This window comes from Xyrauchen texanus, chromosome 40 (genome assembly GCF_025860055.1).
Source record: "Xyrauchen texanus isolate HMW12.3.18 chromosome 40, RBS_HiC_50CHRs, whole genome shotgun sequence".
In the NCBI taxonomy this organism is placed as follows: Eukaryota; Metazoa; Chordata; class Actinopteri; order Cypriniformes; family Catostomidae; genus Xyrauchen; species Xyrauchen texanus.
Genome location: NC_068315.1, coordinates 27,597,560 through 27,618,372, shown reverse-complemented (window position 1 = coordinate 27,618,372; position 20,813 = coordinate 27,597,560). Strand labels below are relative to the sequence as shown.

General features: G+C 42.4%; 2 protein-coding genes across 3 annotated transcripts in view; one reads left to right on the top strand and one right to left on the bottom strand.

The window, feature by feature from the left end:
• The first annotated feature begins 351 nt into the window (after window positions 1-351).
• LOC127633887 (interferon a3-like) lies at window positions 352-1,993 on the top strand. The gene is made up of 5 exons (XM_052113262.1): window positions 352-483; window positions 813-890; window positions 993-1,139; window positions 1,718-1,795; window positions 1,892-1,993. The coding sequence occupies exons 1-5, from the start codon at window positions 352-354 to the stop codon at window positions 1,982-1,984; spliced, it is 528 nt and encodes a 175-aa protein (XP_051969222.1). The 3' UTR covers window positions 1,985-1,993.
• A 10,102-nt stretch (window positions 1,994-12,095) lies between these two features.
• Window positions 12,096-20,813, bottom strand: part of LOC127633406 (sodium channel protein type 4 subunit alpha A) — a 126,882-nt gene continuing 118,164 nt past the window's right edge. For both annotated transcript variants that reach the window (XM_052112477.1, XM_052112476.1), the window contains 5 exons: window positions 20,327-20,380; window positions 17,944-18,081; window positions 17,736-17,840; window positions 17,053-17,323; window positions 12,096-16,386 (listed from right to left, as the gene is read on the bottom strand). In XM_052112477.1, the coding sequence (XP_051968437.1) occupies window positions 15,083-16,386; window positions 17,053-17,323; window positions 17,736-17,840; window positions 17,944-18,081; window positions 20,327-20,380 (1,872 nt within the window). In that variant the 3' untranslated portion in view covers window positions 12,096-15,082. The remainder of the gene's footprint in view (window positions 16,387-17,052; window positions 17,324-17,735; window positions 17,841-17,943; window positions 18,082-20,326; window positions 20,381-20,813) is intronic.

Sequence of the window (20,813 nt, the reverse complement as noted above, 5' to 3'; positions counted from 1 at the left end):
TTTTAGTTGTATTATCTGTAATGTACACTAACCCATTTTAGCAATTGTAATTGTGACGTTTCCTCAGTATTTATTGCATTTGAATGCACTGGTAATAACATTAAACTCAAGCTCTACTCACAAACAGGTTATTGCGCAATAGTGATTTACCTGTCGCTCAGGTGTGTGCTATGTTTACAACTGGAAAGTGAAATCCGAAATGATCGCATATAAACGGCGGACAGAATGGAGGAGAAGCCGAGTCAAGATCATTCAACAGCAGCAGAGAACAACAGGGAGAAACACTCTCAAACAGACATCAAGTGCAGCGACAGGTGGATTCAATCGTCTGTGAATAATCAAGATTGCAACATGTATCGTCATCTGCTGCATCTCTGTCTTCTTCTGTCAGTATGCCGGATCAGCTCAGTGTTGAGCTGCAGGTGGATCAGAAATAAGTTTCAGCAGCATCATGGAGTCTCTCTGGATCTCATTGGAAAGATGGTGAGTTTTTACCCCATATAGTTTGACAGAAAGTTCATTAACATTAATAATGTTGTTTCTTATTGGACTGAAGACTTGATACATAACCAAATATTTCATTCATGGGAGATTAATAACTGACATGAAATGTCAAGCAGTGGAAATACACAGTAAAAAGTGGTAACCTGCTATTAAAGAACTTCTGCCTGAACAAACCCTTAAAATGAGTTTTGTATTTAGTGATGATAAATAATATTACTGACTAGAATAAATCCCGTTCATAAATCCCAAGTTTTCATAAAAACAAAGAGCTTTCATCTTCATTAAATCTGTTACTGAATGTTTTGTAGGGTGGGAAAATCATGAAGGAACATTTGGATTTAAATCCCATCCCATATGACTTGATCAGCAACCACAGGAGTGCAGAGGTTAGTATTGTTGTAGTAAAAGTGTTGTTGATTATGATTCAGATTTAATTTGACATTATTGTGTCATTTACATACAGATTTGTGTTTGTTTACTCTCCTCAGCCGGAGAAACAGATCCTGTTCGTCATTCAGATTCTGGTAGAGATCACGGAACTCTTTGAGGATGCTGTTTCTGCCCCCTTCGATGATAAAAATATGGATGATTTCTTAAACATCATCCATGAGGAGATTAATGGACTACGCTCATGTGTGAGTGTACAGTGTGTGTTTCATGCACATTTATGGCAGTACATTCATTAATGGGATAGTTCACACAAAAATGAAAATTCCATCATCATTTACTCACCCTCATGCTATCCCAGATGTGAATGACTTTCTTTATTCAGCAGAACACAAATGAAGATTTTTAGAAGAATATCTCAGCTCTGTACATCCTTCCAATATCAGAAGATGTGGATTCAATCACTGGAGTTATATGGATTACTTTTATGCTGCATTTATGTGCTTTTCTGGAGCTTCAAAGTTCTGGCCACCATTCACTTGCATTGTGAGGACCAACAGAGCTGAAATATTCTTCTAAAAATCTTCATTTGTGTTCAGCAGAAGAAAGAAAATCATTCACATCTGGGATAGCGTGAGGGCGAGTAAATGATGATGGAATTGACATTTTTGGGTAAATATCCCTTTAAGAGTAATATGAAATATAAAATGTGTAACTGTAACTCTTCTTAGGAAAAACACCAGCAAAGATGACCAACAGTTCAATAATCTAGTCCATACTGTATATTGTCTGCATCATTTCATCAATATTCATTATTTTAATGCAGGGTGCTTTCAAAATGAAGAGGAACAAAAAGCTGCATCTGTATTTTGAAAGACTGAGATATATGACACAACTTAACACAGTAAGATTCTGTCGTATATGAAGAGTAACATACAGATGTGCATGAGACAGTGAAAGTCATGTGACCGATGCACTCACTGTTGTATTGTTCTTTCAGGAGAATGTGGGTAAAAGCTGGGAGATTGTCAGGAAACGGGTCATAAGCCTCATGAAGCAGCTGGAGTTCTTCTCTTTCAACACTCATGTTTAAGGACTGGAGGGGGACAAGACCTCAAGAACCTTAAAAAAACCTGTTGTCAATCAGTATTTCCACTCCTCTTTTTATTAGGTTGTCTTGCGGTAGTTTGTTATATTATATTTTGCATCTTTAGCACAAATGTTTTAATATTTATTATTTATTGTGTGTGTATTATTTATGTTTTATTTACTTTATAGTAAATTATTTATTTTTTTCATTCAAAATGACAATTATTTATTTAATTTATGCAATTTATGTTTTATCCAATCTGTTTATTAAAGTTGACATTATTCAAGATGTTTCATTGAATAAAATGAAGTGATAGGTATAACATTTTGTAACATAATTTTATAAACATTTAGTAATATTTATTTATACTGAATATTGTTGAATTTTGTTGGCATCCAATAAAAATATGAACTTTTGAATGGTTTCCTCATGAAATATAAAAAGGTTTGTATCAGTTACACTTTATAACACTTTGAAATTAATCAAATATCAAAGAAAATATTTGTAAAATGATTTTAAAATAAACGTGTGTTCACAGTTCCCCTTCTGTCACTCTCTCCACGTTGTGTCAGAGAGGCGACACTAGGGGTCTCTCTTGAGCGCCGATATTCACCTCTGAACTATGAAAAAAGGCCAAAGAGAGTTGGCAACCAGTATTTGCATGTCCCGCCCCCGGACATACGGGTATTTAAGCGGCGCAAATACGGGAGTTCATTCAGAAAATTTCTTCGGAGCCGATGGTCGTGTCTGCGATTCCTGCATATCACACACCGAGTTCCTGTCATCCCTCTGCTGCATAACTGTTGGATTCCACCGCGCACAACAGCGGCTTTCTCCTGTTTGCACGGCTGTGCATTCCTGCCCCTGGGTGCTTCGACAGTGCAGATCATAAAATAACTCTCACGAGTCCTTTTTTCATAAAAGAGTGATTTTATTTAAAAGAGTAATTTCCTCTAAAAGAGCAAAACACAGCGGCGTTGAACGTCCTTTTAAGGACATGTCTTTATAAAGATGCCTTTCCACCCCTGTGTTGTTTCTGGATGCGGTAGAGTGCTCTCCGCTTCAGACGGCCACAGGCGTTGTCTCGTGTGTCTGTGTAGCGATCACACCGAGGCTGCGTTTGTGGATGGTTCATGTTCTCACTGCGAGAACATGACCATGACAACGTTGCGGTCGCAGCTTGCTTACAACCGTGAGCAAGCCACTCCAGCCGCCCCCCGTGTTGCTCCTTCTTCCCACGGGATTGAGGAAGCAGATGAGCTCGCCGTGGCATCGGAGGGCGTGGTATCTGATGCTGAGGACTCCCCTGGGCTGCCGCTTTCGGGCCTGCACGCCCAGGCTGAGGCTGACGCACAGATGACCGACATGCTTTCCCGGGCAGCCAACAGCGTGGGCTTGGATTGGAACCCTTCATCCTCCCCACAGCCATCACGGCTGGATGACTGGTTCCTGGGGTCTGGGCGCCGCTCACAGCCTCAACACCCCGGTTCCGTTTTTCCCGGAAGTGCACGACGAGCTGACGTCTTTGTGGAGAGCACCCCTCTCCACTTGTCACACTGACACAGGCTCGTCCGCCCTCGCCGCCGGAGCGCGCCACGGGTACGCGGCGATTCCCCAGGTGGATAGGGCGGTTGCGATCCATCTATGCCCCGGAACCCCTACCACCTGACAAGGTCGCCCCATACTCCCTTCCCGGACCTGTAGAGCAACCTCCTCACTGACAGTGAAGGCCTACAGCGCCACCGGACGCGCCGCTTCCACCCTGCATGCCATGGCTCTCCTGCAGGTCCACCCGCCCTGAGAGCGACGAAGGTCACAGCGCAAGCGCTCGGGCAGGCGATGGCCACGCAAGTGGTCCAGGAACATCAACTGTGGCTGAACATGGTCGAGATGCGTGAAGCCGACAAGACTCGCTTCCTTAACGCCCCTGTCTCCCAGTTCGGCCTCTTCGGCGACACCGTCGAGGACTTTGCCCAGCAGTTCTCCACAGTAAAGAAGCAGACGGAGACCATCTCTCACATCATGCCTCGCCGCAAGCCTGCCGCCACGGCCCATGCCCCGTCTGCTCGCCGAGGGCGTCCTCCCGTGGCCAGAAGATAAGCTCCTGCTTCGCCTCAACCAGGGCCCAGCTCTCAGCCCTAGCGTCGAGCAAACCAAGGGAAGCGCACGCCCCCTGTCTCACAGACCCCCTCGAGGACCCGGAAGTTTCCCAGGCGCTCCTGAGACAATGCACCCAGAGCCCAAGACGTTAGCTCCGGAGGTGGTAAGACCGCTCCGTACCCCGGTGGAGGGCCGGGAGGAGAATCCTTTGTTTTTTCATTTGCCGCACCCCTTAACTGTGGCTGCGGTACCCAAATTCTCAATAAAAGAGCTATTTCCATTGTCTCTCGGGCACATGGCCCGCAAATGCCGTTTTCACGGCACTCTGCTTTCAGGCCTCAACAGTCCCGGCTCCATGGACGCGGTGTCCCCGCCTTCAGCCTCACGACTGTTCCCCGGCCGGCCGGTTCAGACGAGTCCAGAGGACGCCAGCATCAGACCTCTTCCTCAGTCATGAACCCGCCCCCTGCCGGGTGCGCGGAGCAAGGTAAGTGCTTTGAGTTTATTCTTAGCACCAAAGCCTCGGGACGCCACGTTGCCTCCCGACGCCGCGTTATCTTTTCCGCACCGCTGCGAAGCCCCGCCGGGTACGTCCAAAAAACTCGTCCCCTTGGTGCCCCTAGCACGGAGCTTAGAGGCGTGGCTTTCACTGCCCAACCCAAAATGCTCACCCAGAAACAAATTCTATCTGGCGTCCGGAATCTAGATTGGTTCGCAGCGGTAGACCTGAAGGACGCGTACTTCCACGTCTCAATTCGCCCTCGACATCGACCCTTCCTACGGTTCGCGTTCGACGGCCAGGCGTATCAGTACAAAGTCCTCCCCTTCGGCCTGTCTCTGTCCCCTTGCGTCTTCACGAAAGTCGCAGAGGCAGCTCTTGCCCCGCACCGAGAAGCCGGCATACGCATACTCAATTACCTCGACGACTGGCTCATACTGGCCCACTCCCGAGAGTTACTATGCGCACACAGAGACCAGGTGCTCAGCCACCTCAGCCGTTTGGGGCTTCAGGTCAACTGGGAAAAGAGCAAGCTCTCCCCGGTCCAGAGCATCTCTTTTCTCGGTCTGGAGTTAGACTCAGTCTCAATAACAGCACGTCTCTCCAATGAGCGTGCTCAGTCAGTGCTGAAATGCCTCGCTTCCTTCAAGCCAGGCGCCGTGGTCCCGCTAAAACGTTTCCAACAGCTCCTGGGGCATATGGCATCCTCCGCGGCGGCCACGCCGCTGGGGTTAATGCATATGAGACCACTTCAGCACTGGCTCCGGACTCGAGTCCCGAGACGAGCATGGCGCCACGGCACGCACAATGTAAAAGTTACTTCTGCCTGCCGCCAAACCCTCAAACCCTGGACAGACCTGTGCTTTCTACGGGCAGGAGTACCCTTGCAGCAGGTGTCCCGACGCGTTCTGGTCACAACCGACGCCTCCAAATTGGGTTGGGGCGGCGTGTGCAATGGGTGCGCAGCCGCAGGCCGGTGGAACTGAGGCCCGCTGCGCTGGCACATCAACTGCCTAGAGCTGCTGGCTGTTTTTCTGGCCCTGAAGAAGTTTCTCCTGTTAATTCGGAACAAACACGTCCTAGTCAGGACAGACAACACCACGGTCGTAGCCTACATAAACCGCCATGGCGGAGTACGCTCCCTCCACATGTCACAGCTCGCCCGTCATCTCCTCCTTTGGAGTCAGCAGCGACTCAAGTCACTGCGCACCACTCACATCCCTGGCAACCTCAATGTGATAGCGGACGCGCTGTCAAGACAAAGCTTGCCTGGCGGAAAGTGGAGGCTCCACCCCCAGTCGGTCCAGCTGATTTGGGACCGGTTTGGCAAGGCTCAGGTAGACCTGTTTGCCTCCCAAGAAACCTCCCACTGCCCGCTCTGGTATGCCCGGACAGAGGCTCCCCTCGGGGCAGACGCGTTGGCACACAGCTGGCCTGCGGGGCTACGCAAGTACGCATTTCCCCCAGTGAGCCTTCTTGCACAGGTGCTATGCAAGTTCAGGGAGGACGAGGAGCAAGTCATTCTGGTAGCCCCTTACTGGCCCACCCGGACTTGGTTTTCGGACCTCACGCTCCTCACGACAGCCCCTCCCTGGCGAATTCCCCTGAGGAAGGACCTTCTTTCTCAGGGACGGGGCACGCTCTGGCACCCGCACCCAGACCTCTGGAACCTCCACGTCTGGCCCTTGGATGGGATGCAGAAGATCTAGCTGGCCTACCATTGACCGTCATAGATACAATCAATCAAGCCAGAGCCCCCTCTACCAGGCATCTTTACGCTCTAAAGTGGCGTCTGTTCGCGGACTGGTGTTCTTCCCGAGCTGAAGACCCGCAGAAGTGCACAGTTAGGTCAGTGCTCGTGTTTCTTCAGGAGAGGCTGGAGAGGAGGCTGTCCCCCTCCACCCTCAAGGTGTATGTCGCCGCTATCGCAGCCCACCACGACACGGCAGACGGCAGGTCTCTTGGTAAGCACGACTTAATCGTCAGGTTCCTAAAAGGTGCCCGGAGCATAACTCCCTCCCGGCCTAACCTGTTCCCCTCAGGGGATCTCTCGGTCGTCCTTACAGGACTCCAGAGACCCCCCTTTGAGCCGCTTGACTCAGTTGGACTCAGGGCCCTCTCTCTCAAGACCGCCCTGCTGATCGCGCTCGCTTCCATCAAGAGGGTCGGGGACCTGCATGCGTTCTCTGTTAGTGACGCTTGCCTGGAGTTCGGGCCGGCAGACACTTTCGTGATCAAAGACAGCGACCGGGCTATGTGCCCAAGGTTCCTACCACACCCTTCAGGGATCAGGTGGTGAACCTGCAAGCGCTGCCCCGGGAGGAGGCAGACCCAGCCCTTTCACTGCTGTGTCCAGTACGTGCTTTACGGATTTATCTGGACCGCACACAGAGCACCAGACGCTCTGAGCAGCTCTTCGTCTGCTTTGGGGGACAGCTGAAAGGGAACACTGTCTCCAAGCAGAGACTCGCCCACTGGGTTGTCGACACCATTTCCCTGGCTTATCACACCCAGGCTGTGCCCCCTTGTGGATCCGAGCCCACTCCACCAGGAGTGTTGCGTCCTCATGGGTACTGGCTAGGGGCACTGCCCTAGCAGACATTTGTAGAGCAGCGGGCTGGGCAACACCTAACACTTTTGCGAGATTCTACAATCTCCGAGTTGAGTCAGTATCGTCCCATGTTTTCTCAGGTACCGAGCCCGTAGAACTCGGTAGCACGCCCACGATCTGACCGGGTGAATCGCTTTCACCTAGCGCCTTTCCCCCTAACCAGGGGAAACAGTGCGCCTTCATTCCCAGGAGATCCCAGGTTTGGGACACTGGTTGATTCCTCCCTAGCCCTTGTGGGTCGCAGTTCAGCGGAGGAACTCACCGACCCAAGCCACTGCGGGTACCGCAAGCTACCCTGTACTGGTATAGGTGCTCTGCAGGTAAGGCCTCCTTCGGACTCCCCCTGTGTGTAACACCATGGTTCTGTCCCCTCTGGCGAGCAGACTCCCATGTTTCCCTTAGGCAGTCACGGCTGCCTCGGTTGCCGTGCTGTATGTTCCCCCCTCTATGAGGCTGGATCCACCACCGCACCAAATTTTCCACATAGGTCCTAAGTCAGGCCTCTGATGGTTTTGCCACTTAAACTTGCCTCCCCTCTCGGGTAGGCGTGGCCTCCGCAGGGTCTTCTCCGCCCTGAATAAGGGCTAAGACCCCCTTCCCTCAATGTGTGTAAGGGCCCCGGCCTTAGTTGCTCTATGCGAGAAACATAGAGAGAAAAGAGGCCCGGCCAGGCTTGGCCCGTTCCCAGGTTGGTGGCCAGCACCTTGTTTCCCCCTCCAGGGTAACGATAAGGAATCCTGATGGCTTAAATGGGGCATTGGGGAAGGGTACGTGCAGCCTGATACAGTTGGTCGTCCTGCACGTAAGAATACCTGCTTGCTCCTGTATCAGCAGTTCACGTACACGGCTCAGCGCATGGCACTTTTATAAGTGGACCCCTAGTGTCGCTTCTCTGACACAACGTGGAGAGTGCGACAAAAGGGGAATGTCTAAGTTACGCATGTAACCTCCGTTCCCCGATGGAGGGAACGAGACGTTGTGTCTCCCCTGCCACGTCGCTGAGCCGAGCCACTGTTGTGGCCGGACCATTTCCGGCTCCTCAGAAAAATCCTGAATGAACTCCCGTAGTTGCGCCGCTTAAATACCCGTATGTCCGGGGGCAGGACATGCAAATACTGGTTGCCAACTCTCATTGGCCTTTTTTCATAGTTCAGAGGTGAATATCGGCGCCAAGAGAGACCCCTAGTGTCGCTTCTCTGACACAACGTCTCGTTCCCTCCATCGGAGAACGGAGGTTACATACGTAACCTAGACGTTTTCAGCTGAGAGAAGCAGGTGACTGTAATTTGTCTGAATGGCCTTTAGATGGCGCTCTTCTCCACACGATTATTACATCTGTCAGTCAGACTCGCTCAATTTCTCAGAGTTTCTCTTTTCTCACAAGAATAATAGAGAGTTACAGTTGTGCACTTATCTTACTTTTACAACACTTTGAACACGGCTCATCCTATCAGAATTTAGAGTCAGAAATATCTGCACTGATGTATGAATCTTAACTTGCGGGTACAGCTTTACTATTGCAAGTGTGCACTACACAGACAAGCAAAATACATGCACCGTCTGTCTCAATAAACCATGTGTATTTTCACTTCCTGTCGTGCATGGAACAAGAGCTGAAATGCTCCAAAAAACTCAATCAACTGTAAACCATCACAGTGACAGGAATTAGTGAACCCAACCAACCCAAAAAACACTCACCTCATGTGTGGTCATCCACCCCATTCAATTCGTGGTTATGCTAATTCAGCAGAAAAGGGCTGTTGGATGTACTGGTTAACAAAAATAATAAAAAAAAATTTAATTACAAGTTTTAAACTGTAAAATGTACAGGATTTTTGGTAAAGCTATTTACATTTTACTGTAATAAAATATATGTATATATATATATATATATATATATATATATATATATATATATATATATATATATATATATAGTGCCATGACAGGACATCCCAGCAGCAATTAATGCATGATTCTTTGTCTTAAAATGCACCTGTCCCAAAGAATTGGAAGAGAACAGCAGAAGTAAACTGAAGAGGGTGACAGGTTCAATTCACAGAGACAGAAGAACAAAAGCTACACCACAGTAGAGTCCTGCTTCTCACAAGGGTGCAGGTCATGAAGCTGTAATGACATGGCTTTGTTTCAGAGAAACATGCAATACACTCTTTGCTTGCAGACACATCTCTGTAAACTTTAGTGCAGTCAGTCAGTTGCAGTGGGCAGAGAGAGCAGCAGTCAGTGAGCTGTAACAGTTATGTGGGAACAACAAATAACAGTCAATGCATGACTCAGTTATCCGTTCAAATCTGTTATAGGCCCAATGAGGGATTCGTTGGCGCATTTGCCCATATTATTGGCTGTAAAATATAATTTGGTCTTCTAACAAATCACCTCTAATGATAATCTTGATACTCCCATTACTGCTGCATACCTCAAGAAAAATATTCTGCCAAGAGGAAGATGATCCATAAAGCCCCAAAACTCTTGCACTTTGATGTCAGAGAAAAGCTTAAATACACTGTAAAATGCTACAAAATTGTAACATACTGTACATCCAGAAAGAAATGGGGGGTTCAATACAGGAATGTAGTATTGTAAGTTATTACACTAGTTTGAGAATTCAAATGTTTTTAATTTATTTCACGTAGTGTGTAAATGTGGCTTACATAATAAAAAGCGTATGTAATGTCAAGCACCTTGTCTCATTTATGTTTGTAAAACAGCCTAAATGCATTGTATATATTTTATAAGTTTGATGTGATAATAGTTGACACTCAGGTGGTATAAATGTACCTGTTCAACATTTGCTACTTGATGCAACATGTCATTGCATACAAAATGTTCCTCCTGTTGTTTACATACCGATTCACTCCCCAAAACTGACACTTGGTTAAAAACAGCATAAAAAAACAGGCACTCTGAAGAGATAGCTTGGCATTTTCTTATCCCTCACAAAAACATAAGCAGGAATATTTACATTTGGCCTATTAAAGAAATGTTAGTAACATAGAAATGAATACACTTTCTGACTGACACTATATTCAAAGCGCTTTACATCCAACCACTCTTCAACCACCATCAAATATGTGTAATATTACATTTTAATGTTTTTATCCCTGGAATGCATATGTGGGGGAACATTTTATTTTTTACTTGAAGTGGTCTTTTGATTTACCACTCCAGGTATTCCTCAGTTATGTCATGTGAAGTGACTTTTAAACATTAAGTTGAATGTTTTTTATTTTCATTATTATTATTATTATAAGAGAATTTGCATCACTGCATATCTGGGTCCTTTTTAACACCTATATGTTATGTATTCAATTCATTTTACTCTGGTATCATTTTTGTACTATACAATTAATGTTTATACAAATAACGACTTTTCTTATTTTCAGTATGCCTCTCCACAAATATAGCTACATGGATTAATATAGTAATAGAGTAATATTTTTTCCCTAATCTTTTAATCAATTTTATTCTTAGATTTTTGTTCAGTTTGATTTGTACTATTTTAATTTGTTTTTACTTTGTCTGAAATGTTATTTTTATTCTGTATGTTTTTATGTTCTCAATTGTGTAGCACTTTGAGCTGGATTTTATGTATGTATATAGTGCTATATAAATAAAAAGTATTATCATTGTTATTATTATTATTATAGAAAATAATTTGGCAAATTGTAGAGTACATAAGGTTGTCATTTTTCAATCAATTTATATCTAAAACACATTTTCTCCTAGTCAATTGTACTTATATGTATGTGTCTGTGCAGGTAGCATTGTTCATTTCATATTTTACCACCAAACATGGTAATTGTCCATATTTAGATGTTACCACAAGAAGCAAATTTGTTTAGGTTCTTAAAAAATAAAAGCATGGTTCTATTTTTTTTAGCACCACAAAGGGCTTCACTAATTTTACTAGCCAATACACTAATCTGGTGCTATTTAGAACCATTTTTCTTAAGTGGTGACATTGATAATGGGGGCGTGGTCTTAAACGTTTTTGGGAAGCAGTGTCTCAGAGCAACTCCAAAAGCAAAATGACCTGGGAAATAAAAATAATAACTCCATAACTAATATACTGCACTGTTACAAGAGCTTCAGAGAACATGGCCAATATTCTGCTGAATGGCCATCTCTGAACTTTAACACTGATTCTATGCAGGGAACTCAGTGCTTTAACGACATTTCCAGATGACTCTCAGCACACACACACACACACACACACACACACACACACACACACACACACGCTTAGATGCTGTGAGAACAATCCCTTGACTTTCACCTTAATAAAATGCTGTGTAACTGTCCAAGGCACTTCACCTTTTCCTCAAAATTGTATTGCCCCATAAAATAATTTAAACAATTCCAAGCACTCAGTAGTAACCGCCTCCGTTAATAATTGTTCATTTAGCTGGTTTCAATGAATATAAGCAGACAAATATAATTTATTTAAAATATTTGCCAATTAAAATATAGCACAAATTATATATATATACCAAGCTATTAAGACTGGTTACCTGAGGTGAAGACATCCCTTAGCTGCGGGTAAATATAGAAGGTGTGAAACAAGAACAGCTATATGGGCAGGGGTCACTGTGACATGCAGAAAAAGTGAGATGGAGCACAAGTCTAATGGAGAAATGAGCTTGATAAACACCTCTGGAAAAACATACCACAAACACCACATGATAGCATGCTAAGATTGTAAAACTGCACTAAACTCAAGAGACATGAGACAAGTCTGCAATTAGTAACCTTCAAAGCATAAATCCAGAGACCCATATTTATCTTATCAAATTTATTCTATTAACATTTTTAATGCAGATTAAATTAACGTTTTTTTTATTGATAATACAAAGGTAAGACAATATCTGAAAAAAATGCTTCTATCTCAGTGTAATATGTATATACAGTCAGTATACAGTATATACAATGAGAGCAAACATCCTAAATCACTGAAATGTCTCTCTTTCTGATAAAAATGTAAACAATAAAAAATGATTTGCATATCAACAATATCAATATGAAAGCGAAAGTGCAGGCTGCACACAGAATAAATACGACATAAGATGTTAACATATGAGCATGTTAATGCTTTTTGGTAATGAGATACCAAATCTAAGAAATATACAAGAGGTAAATATAAAACTTCAAAAGTGCTTAATATATATAAATAAATAAGACATTTGCAGTCACATTAAGACTTCAGAACTTCCTAAATTTAGTAATATGTCATTCATTAAATCAATGTCTAATACATACAACTTCTTGTCAGTTATGAATTGCATGTATTCACGGTATAAGTAACTGTTTTAAAATGACAATGATATTTCAAATTTCTTTGAGAATTTATCAAATGAATGGAATTCAAAGAAAGGTGTAAACATTGTTTCACAATCGAGTACTAACACAAACTGACTCAAACATATATGAATTACAAGCTACATATAAATTAAGAATTACGTGCAGGCATCTAAAATGAACTTTTTAGGTTTTTGTTTTTAAAAAAGGGAATAAGAGATAAAGTAGTTTGGGACTACATGATCATGCAACAAAGTCATCATAAGTAGTGAAATTTCCACACTTTATTCTTAGATCAGTTATGCTGGTTGGTGCAGTTTTGATGCTGGTCTAACATTAGTACTACTGTACAATGCATTTAAATATAAATCTTTCAAGGTGTTTTTCACTGATTTTAAAAGCAATCATCAGCTTTATACATTAGAGTTAGAGCTATTTACTGAGTTTAATTGTTTAAGGACACAAAAAGGTGGATGCAGCAAAACTGACCATAGGCACATTTAGTCACAGTGCATAAAGTGCATCTTCATAAAACATGCATAAACATTGTTGCTATTATACAGCTAATAATAAACCACAGAGCAAATTCACTGGGTACTATAACTGCACTGTTTAAGTATGTCTTTCGTAGTTGCACATTCTGCACAGTGTGACTATATTTTCACCACTGTAATGGATCACTTTCTGCTCTACTTGTCTCAACCTTACTGCTGTAAACGGGTACGCCATGAACTGAGATTAAAAATAGTGCAAGGGAAAGTCTCAGGATAGACAGAGAAGACTTGTGAGAGTGATGATCGGTACCAGGAGTTCTTGTTCTTGATATCTATGCAGCATTATATTAGTTTTGTATGTCATATGTTATAATATATCTGGTTTAATTTTAATGTATTAAAGAAATATACAATTACCACATATATAAAATTACGAGGTATGTACCTAAGTCAGAGAAGGTGCTATGTTTTATTTCACACAAATGTGGGCAGTGGTGGCTCAGTGGTTGAGGCTCAGGGTTACTGACCAGAAGGTTGGGGGTTCAAGCCCCAGCACTACCAAGATGCCACTGTTGGGCCCTTGAGCAAGGCCCTTAATTCCAGGTTGCTCCGGGGGGATTGTCCCTGTAATAAGTGCACTGTAAGTTGCTTTGGATAAAAGCGTCTGCCAAATGTAAATAAAATCAAGGCTGTTTTGGATAGTCAAATGCATTGGGGGATAGGAAATACATCTTTCTAGAAAATTTCCAATGGACAAATTGTTTTTACCTTAAGACAGTACAACACGTTGGGGCCTGGGTAGCTCAGCAAGTATTGACACACCACCACCCCTGGAGTCATGAGTTTGAATCAAGGGTGTGCTGAGTGATTCCAGCCAGGTCTCCTTAGCAACCAAATTGGCCCAGTTGCTAGGTAGGGTAGAGTGACATGGAGAACCTCCTCGTGGTCATGATTAAGTGGTTCTCACTCTCAGTGGGGCATGTGGTAAGTTGTGCGTGGATCCTGGAGAGTAGCATGAGCCTCCACATGCTGTGTGTCTCCATGGTGCCATGCACAGCAAGCCACATGATAAGATGCATGGATTGACTGTCTCAGAAGTGGAGGCAATTGAGACTTGTCCTCCGACACCCAGATTGAGGTGAGTAACAAAACAAAAAGACAGTATAACACGTTCACACAGGAAATCAGCATGCTGCTTTTGAATGTTCTTGTACCCTGAAATCAACCCCATTCTGCCGAAATGCTGACAAGTGCCATCTCCCATCAGACATTGTTGGATTAGTGTTCACCTTTTCCTCTAGCGTAACTGAAAGTGTGCAACCTTGAAGATGTGGATTCTAGTCCTGTGGGTACCACGAAGCAATCATGTTCACAAACAACGCTGAGCATGATTCGGAGGTTGCATTTTTGATCTAAAACTGCATTTGTACTTCATTGGCGGTTAGGTTTAGGGTTGGGTTTAGGTTAGGTGGTAGGGTTAATAAAATATGCATTCCTTTTGACTCTATTACATAATTTACTAAAAATACAAAACTACCAAAACACAACACAACTCACTTTAAGCGCCACTAAGTGGACATTTCACCAACACTTCCAGCTTCTGCCATTGGGGGTATTGGCTTTGAATTTCGGTTTACACAGACCAATTTCAGCAGCAGAATTTTTGACCTCTTGTTGCCGAATTCATTGATGTGTGATCAGTCTGGACATTACAACTTATTGAATAGACTGTATGTCACTGCCTTGTTTTAATTTACTGTAGTGGATATGTCACATAAGGGCAAAATAATTAATAAAAATAAATGAGGAATCTCCTAGGACATTTCTAATTGGGAACATATAAGAAGACAAATCCAGACTAAAAGAGGTCGAAAAAAAAAAAACAGTACTCCCAAGAAATAGCATTGCAAACTTGTCACACCTTAGTTGTCTTATGATTATGAGTAATCCTTTCAGCCATGGCTCATGTTTTATGGAGTATCAGTAATGTTCAGTGTGTACAGGTAATACACCATTTAACACCTCATATCCCTTGATCGAAGGATTACCTTAGTCCACTTTCCACAGATGTTGTTCACCAGCTATACTGTTGACTCCCGAGGTGCTGCTTTCTCTGACCAGGAGAGGTCATGCATTGTTGTGGGTGGAGATCGGAGGATCACCTGTCTTGTGAGCTCCACTGGGACTATAAGCTGTCCCTGTGGTCGAGGGTAGGTAACTGATGCCCTATGCTGTGTGACTGAGGTAGGTTTGGGAGGCTGTAAATTAGGTGGCATGGGCCTAGTCTGCACCTCAAGAGTCATGGCAAGTTCTGGATTGCTGCCATAGAGGGCATCCATTTTCCTCGCAATCAACCCCTTGGATTTAGGAGGTTCTTCATCCTCCTGACTCCTAACTTTCCTCTTCGAACGACACATGAAGCAGGCATGGTGGATAGCATTTTGGAGTAGATGTCTACGGTATGTTCGTTGAATTATAATGGCTGCACGCTCTTCCTCCTTCCTCTTGAGAGTGGTGGTAATTGGCTCAAAAGAGGAAGATGTGGGGTTATTCATCATGAACTTTGCTTCAATGCTCTCCTTCATGGCAGTCATCTCGATGGTGTCACCCAGAACCTCTCGAGTAACTGCCAAAAGAATATCCAGACAGTGGATTTTGTCACCTGTGACAATGGGTAAATCCATGGCGATCAGTCTGAGGCGGTTGGGCTTGGCAATTCGTAGTGGCTCCTGCAAGGCATCAACAAAATCAAATAAACGGCTGTATTCGATGAACTGCGTTGCATTGACGTCATACTTTTCCCATGTCTCGTTGAACATGTCGAAGTCATCCTCACAAAGCGGGTCTCCACTCTCCTCTTGAGCAACGTTAAAGTTCTCTAGAATGATGGCAATGTACATGTTCACGACCACTAGGAAGGACATGATGATGTAACTGCAGAAAAACAGGATGCCCATGCCAGGATTCCCACAGTTACCCTTGATGTCTGTACCAGGGTTCTCGATGTCAGGGTCACAATCTGGAGGGCCACTATTCAGAATAGGCAGAAGAAGCCCGTCCCAGCCAGCTGAAGTGGTGATCTCAAACAGGCATATGATACTGCCACCAAATGTTTCAAAGTTGAAGATGTCATCGATGCCGGCCTGCTTTTTCACATAGGCAAAGTTAGACATGCCAAAGATGGAGAAGATGAACATAATGAGGAATAGAAGCAGTCCTATGTTGAAGAGGGCAGGAAGTGACATCATCAAGGCAAACAAAAGCGTCCTAATGCCTTTTGCCCCTTTGATGAGACGCAGCACGCGGCCAATTCTTGCAAGTCGGATGACACGGAACAAAGTGGGAGACACAAAGTACTTCTCAATGATGTCTGATATCATTAGACCTTGGGTAAGAGAAGATACAGACTATTATAAACAATTCAGCTTCTCAAGGTTTAGTAGTCACTGTAAAGTTGTTTAAATTGTAATTGTTACAGTCATTTTAGGGTTCGTTGACATAGTCATGGCAACTAAGTTGTAAAAGTGGCTATAACTTTACACAGAAAAGGTTAATAAGTTATTTTATCACACCAAAATCATATTAACTCATATTGTTATTGTCTTGTGGCTATACTTTTGAAAAAGTGAGTATTTAATGTTTACAGATTTTCCACATTCACTTCCACTGAATCGGTAAGTACCTCACTTAAACCAAAATTACAAATGTAGCTTTTCTTTTTTTTTTTTTTATAAATAAAAGGAGGGGCTAGTCAAAATTACTTTTCATTATTATGCCACAAAGGTTGCTCATCGAGCTTAATTTTTATTGAACCCAGGATATTCCTTAAAATGGACTTTGTTGCTATCCTAACAATGCACAATTATATGGTTAGTTGCGTTTTAAGATATAGCGTTTTTTTCCCTGCTGTCAGCGACCCCATAAGAACAGACCTGTGACCTTATTGAGAAGCACTGATCTCTTATTCAAAGCACTGTGAACATGATCAAATGTGTAATATAAAAAACAACAAACAACAATGCCAAATTGACAACTAAAACTCTACACCTACCTGCTAAAGATAGGATGACCACAACAAAATCAAAGACGTTCCAGCCATTAATGAAAAAGTAATGTCTAAGTGCAAACATCTTAAGTATGCATTCCCCTGTGAAGATGACAATGAAGACCAAATTGATCTGGTAGAGGATATTCTCTTTCTCAGGACTCTTGTCATCTGTTTCTACCATCATGGTCACCATATTGAGGCAGATAAGCACCATGATAAAGATGTCAAAGAATTGTTGTGATATGAAGTCAAACACTGCACCCTGGATCATATTCTGTTAGGACAACAACATAGAGGATACATTTTTTTTAATTCTCAAGAGAAAGATCTAAGGCTGATATTCAAATAAAACATTCTTTAAAGATGAAGTGTGTAATGTTTGTACTTTTAAAATAATTTCTGCCATCCCAGCTTGTTATGAAAAGACAACTAATGTAAGTAAGCCATTCAAAGGTTAATTTTCTGTTTGTTTTGAGTGACCTGCCCAGCCAGACTCAACCAATGGCGTGAGTTTGGTTCGATCAACAGCAGACTGAGGGCATATTCAGGAGGCAGTTTGAAAACAATGTTTATTATTAATTCTGTTAGGTGGCACAGAAATTACACACTTCAGTTTTAATAATAGAATAAAACCAATAAAATAAAATAAAAAGATGTTCAGTTAAAAAAAGGAAACTGGTTCATACTGATGGCCGGGGTATAGGTTTAGCAGGTTTTTTGGATCCCAGCTTCTTCATGGCATTGTAATACTTCTTCTGCTCCGCTGTCATGAAGATGTCTTTTCCTCCAAAGTGCAGAACAAACAAATAATAATTATTCCTTCAGACAAAATCAAATGGTAAAATATAAAATAATAGTATTTTGACATTAGTTAAAAAAAATGCTGTTGCTTATCTTGGACTTTTGCTGACTGAAGTTGTCAATGATGACACCAATGAAGAGGTTGAGCGTGAAAAAGGAGCCAAAAATTATAAAAATAACAAAATATAGATACATGTAGAGGTTGATCTCATACGATGGCTGCTCATCCACCTGACACGAAAAAGAACCAATGAATGTTCAAGAGAAAATATCACTTTTAAAGGGATAGTTTAAGTTATTATACAAATCTAAAAACATGACACAGTTTCACAGAAATAGGAAACAACGTTTCACCAGATTTGTGATGAGGAACACAATAAATTGTCAAATGCACAATGACAGTGCCGTGCACTTTAAGTGTTCCGCCAAAATAAAAGCTTCTGGTGAAGGTGAAGTAAATCAGACAGAAATATATTACTATTGTATAAAACAAATTCTCAAAATAATAATACAAATCACTGATCATATTATAATTATAAACTTGACTGGACAAAAATAAATCATATAAAATTGGTTAATTAAAATATACAGTAAGTGATTGAAATTTTAGTTTTTGCACGCCATGTTCACATTCACATATATATTTTTTATTACTGTATTGTATTGGTGCATATAAATTATATTTATTATATTATAAATTAAATACCATTCTTCCTTGTGTTCATTTAATGGAAAAACTGTGGAAAACATGCCTGAATTATCTTTAACAAGATTTGTATTTAATTACAGATTTTGAACATACATTAGGCTGAATGATTTTATGTAATATCTGAGCAAATACATAGCTATTCATATATATATATATTTACCACATTATAACTCCATATTAATATTGCCTGTTGACACATTTTTATATATATATATATATATATATATATATATATATATATATATATATATATATATATATATATATATATATATATATATATTATACACTCACCTAAAGGATTATTAGGAACACCATCCTAATACTGTGTTTGACCCCCTTTCGCCTTCAGAACTGCCTTAATTCTTCGTGGCATTGATTCAACAAGGTGCCGAAAGCACTCTTTAGAAATGTTGGCCCATATTGATAGGATAGCATCTTGCAGTTGATGGAGATTTGTGGGATGCACATCCAGGGCACGAAGCTCCCATTCCACCACATCCAAAAGATGCTCTATTGGGTTGAGATCTGGTGACTGTGGGGGCCATTTTAGTACAGTGAACTCATTGTCATGTTCAAGAAACCAATTTGAAATGATTCGAGCTTTGTGACATGGTGCATTATCCTGCTGGAAGTAGCCATCAGAGGATGGGTACATGGTGGCCATAAAGGGATGGACATGGTCAGAAACAATGCTCAGGTAGGCCGTGGCATTTAAACGATGCCCAATTGGCACTAAGGGGCCTAAAGTGTGCCAAGAAAACATCCCCCACACCATTACACCACCACCAGCAGCCTGCACAGTGGTAACAAGGCATGATGGATCCATGTTCTCATTCTGTTTACGCCAAATTCTGACTCTACCATCTGAATGTCTCAACAGAAATCGAGACTCATCAGACCAGGCAACATTTTTCCAGTCTTCAACTGTCCAATTTTGGTGAGCTCTTGCAAATTGTAGCCTCTTTTTCCTATTTGTAGTGGAGATGAGTGGTACCCGGTGGGGTCTTCTGCTGTTGTAGCCCATCTGCCTCAAGGTTGTGCGTGTTGTGGCTTCACAAATGCTTTGCTGCATACCTCGGTTGTAACGAGTGTTTATTTCAGGCAAAGTTGCTCTTCTATCAGCTTGAATCAGTCGGCCCATTCTCCTCTGACCTCTAGCATCAACAAGGCATTTTCGCCCACAGGACTGCCGCATACTGGATGTTTTTCCCTTTTCACACCATTCTTTGTAAACCCTAGAAATGGTTGTGCGTGAAATTCCCAGTAACTGAGCAGATTGTGAAATACTCAGACCGGCCCGTCTGGCACCAACAACCATGCCACGCTCAAAATTGCTTAAATCACATTTCTTTCCCATTCTGACATTCAGTTTGGAGTTCAGGAGATTGTCTTGACCAGGACCACACCCCTAAATGCATTGAAGCAACTGCCATGTGATTGGTTGATTAGATAATTGCATTAATGAGAAATTGAACAGGTGTTCCTAATAATCCTTTAGGTGAGTGTATATATATATAATATTGTCAACAGGCAATATTAATATGGAGTTATAATGTGGAAAATATGGAGTTATAGTTATTATTTTTTTTAAGCAGTATCACAATGTTGTTTTGGCCCCAACCAAGCAACTGCCATAGAGATGAGTGGGAATGGGAATGGCTAGTCCTCTCCAGGTATTATATGCCTCCTCAATACAAATGCAGCATATCAAATTCCTTTGTAACAGCTGTTTATTTCAAAGTGGCAAATCTGTCATCCACGTACCTCTCTAGAATCCACAGCAGCATACATGATATCCATCCAGCCTTTAAATGTGGCCTATGTGGAGAGAGGCACTTACTTAATGTCTACACATTAAACAAATCCCAGTTATTTACTATGGAAATGTACTGTGTTACCTGTGTCCTCTGAGGCATAAAAAGGAAATGAAATAAAATGACACTCCCTTCCAGTAAATATGCTTAACTCTGAAATTCTAATGTGTAATATGCATCTTGAATCAAAGTCTCTTTTAAAGGAATAGTTCACCCAATAAAAGGAAAAGTCAGTAATCATTTACACACCCTTATATAATTAAAACATATTACTTTCTTTCTTCTACAAAACACAAAAGGAGGAATTATAAAGAATATCACGGTCACTCATTTCCATAAAAGTAGTCCATGTGGCTTCTGTATCATATCCCAAGTCCTCTGAAGCCATATATTAGGTTTTGGTGAGAAACAACCTAATATTTAAAGGGATAGCTCAA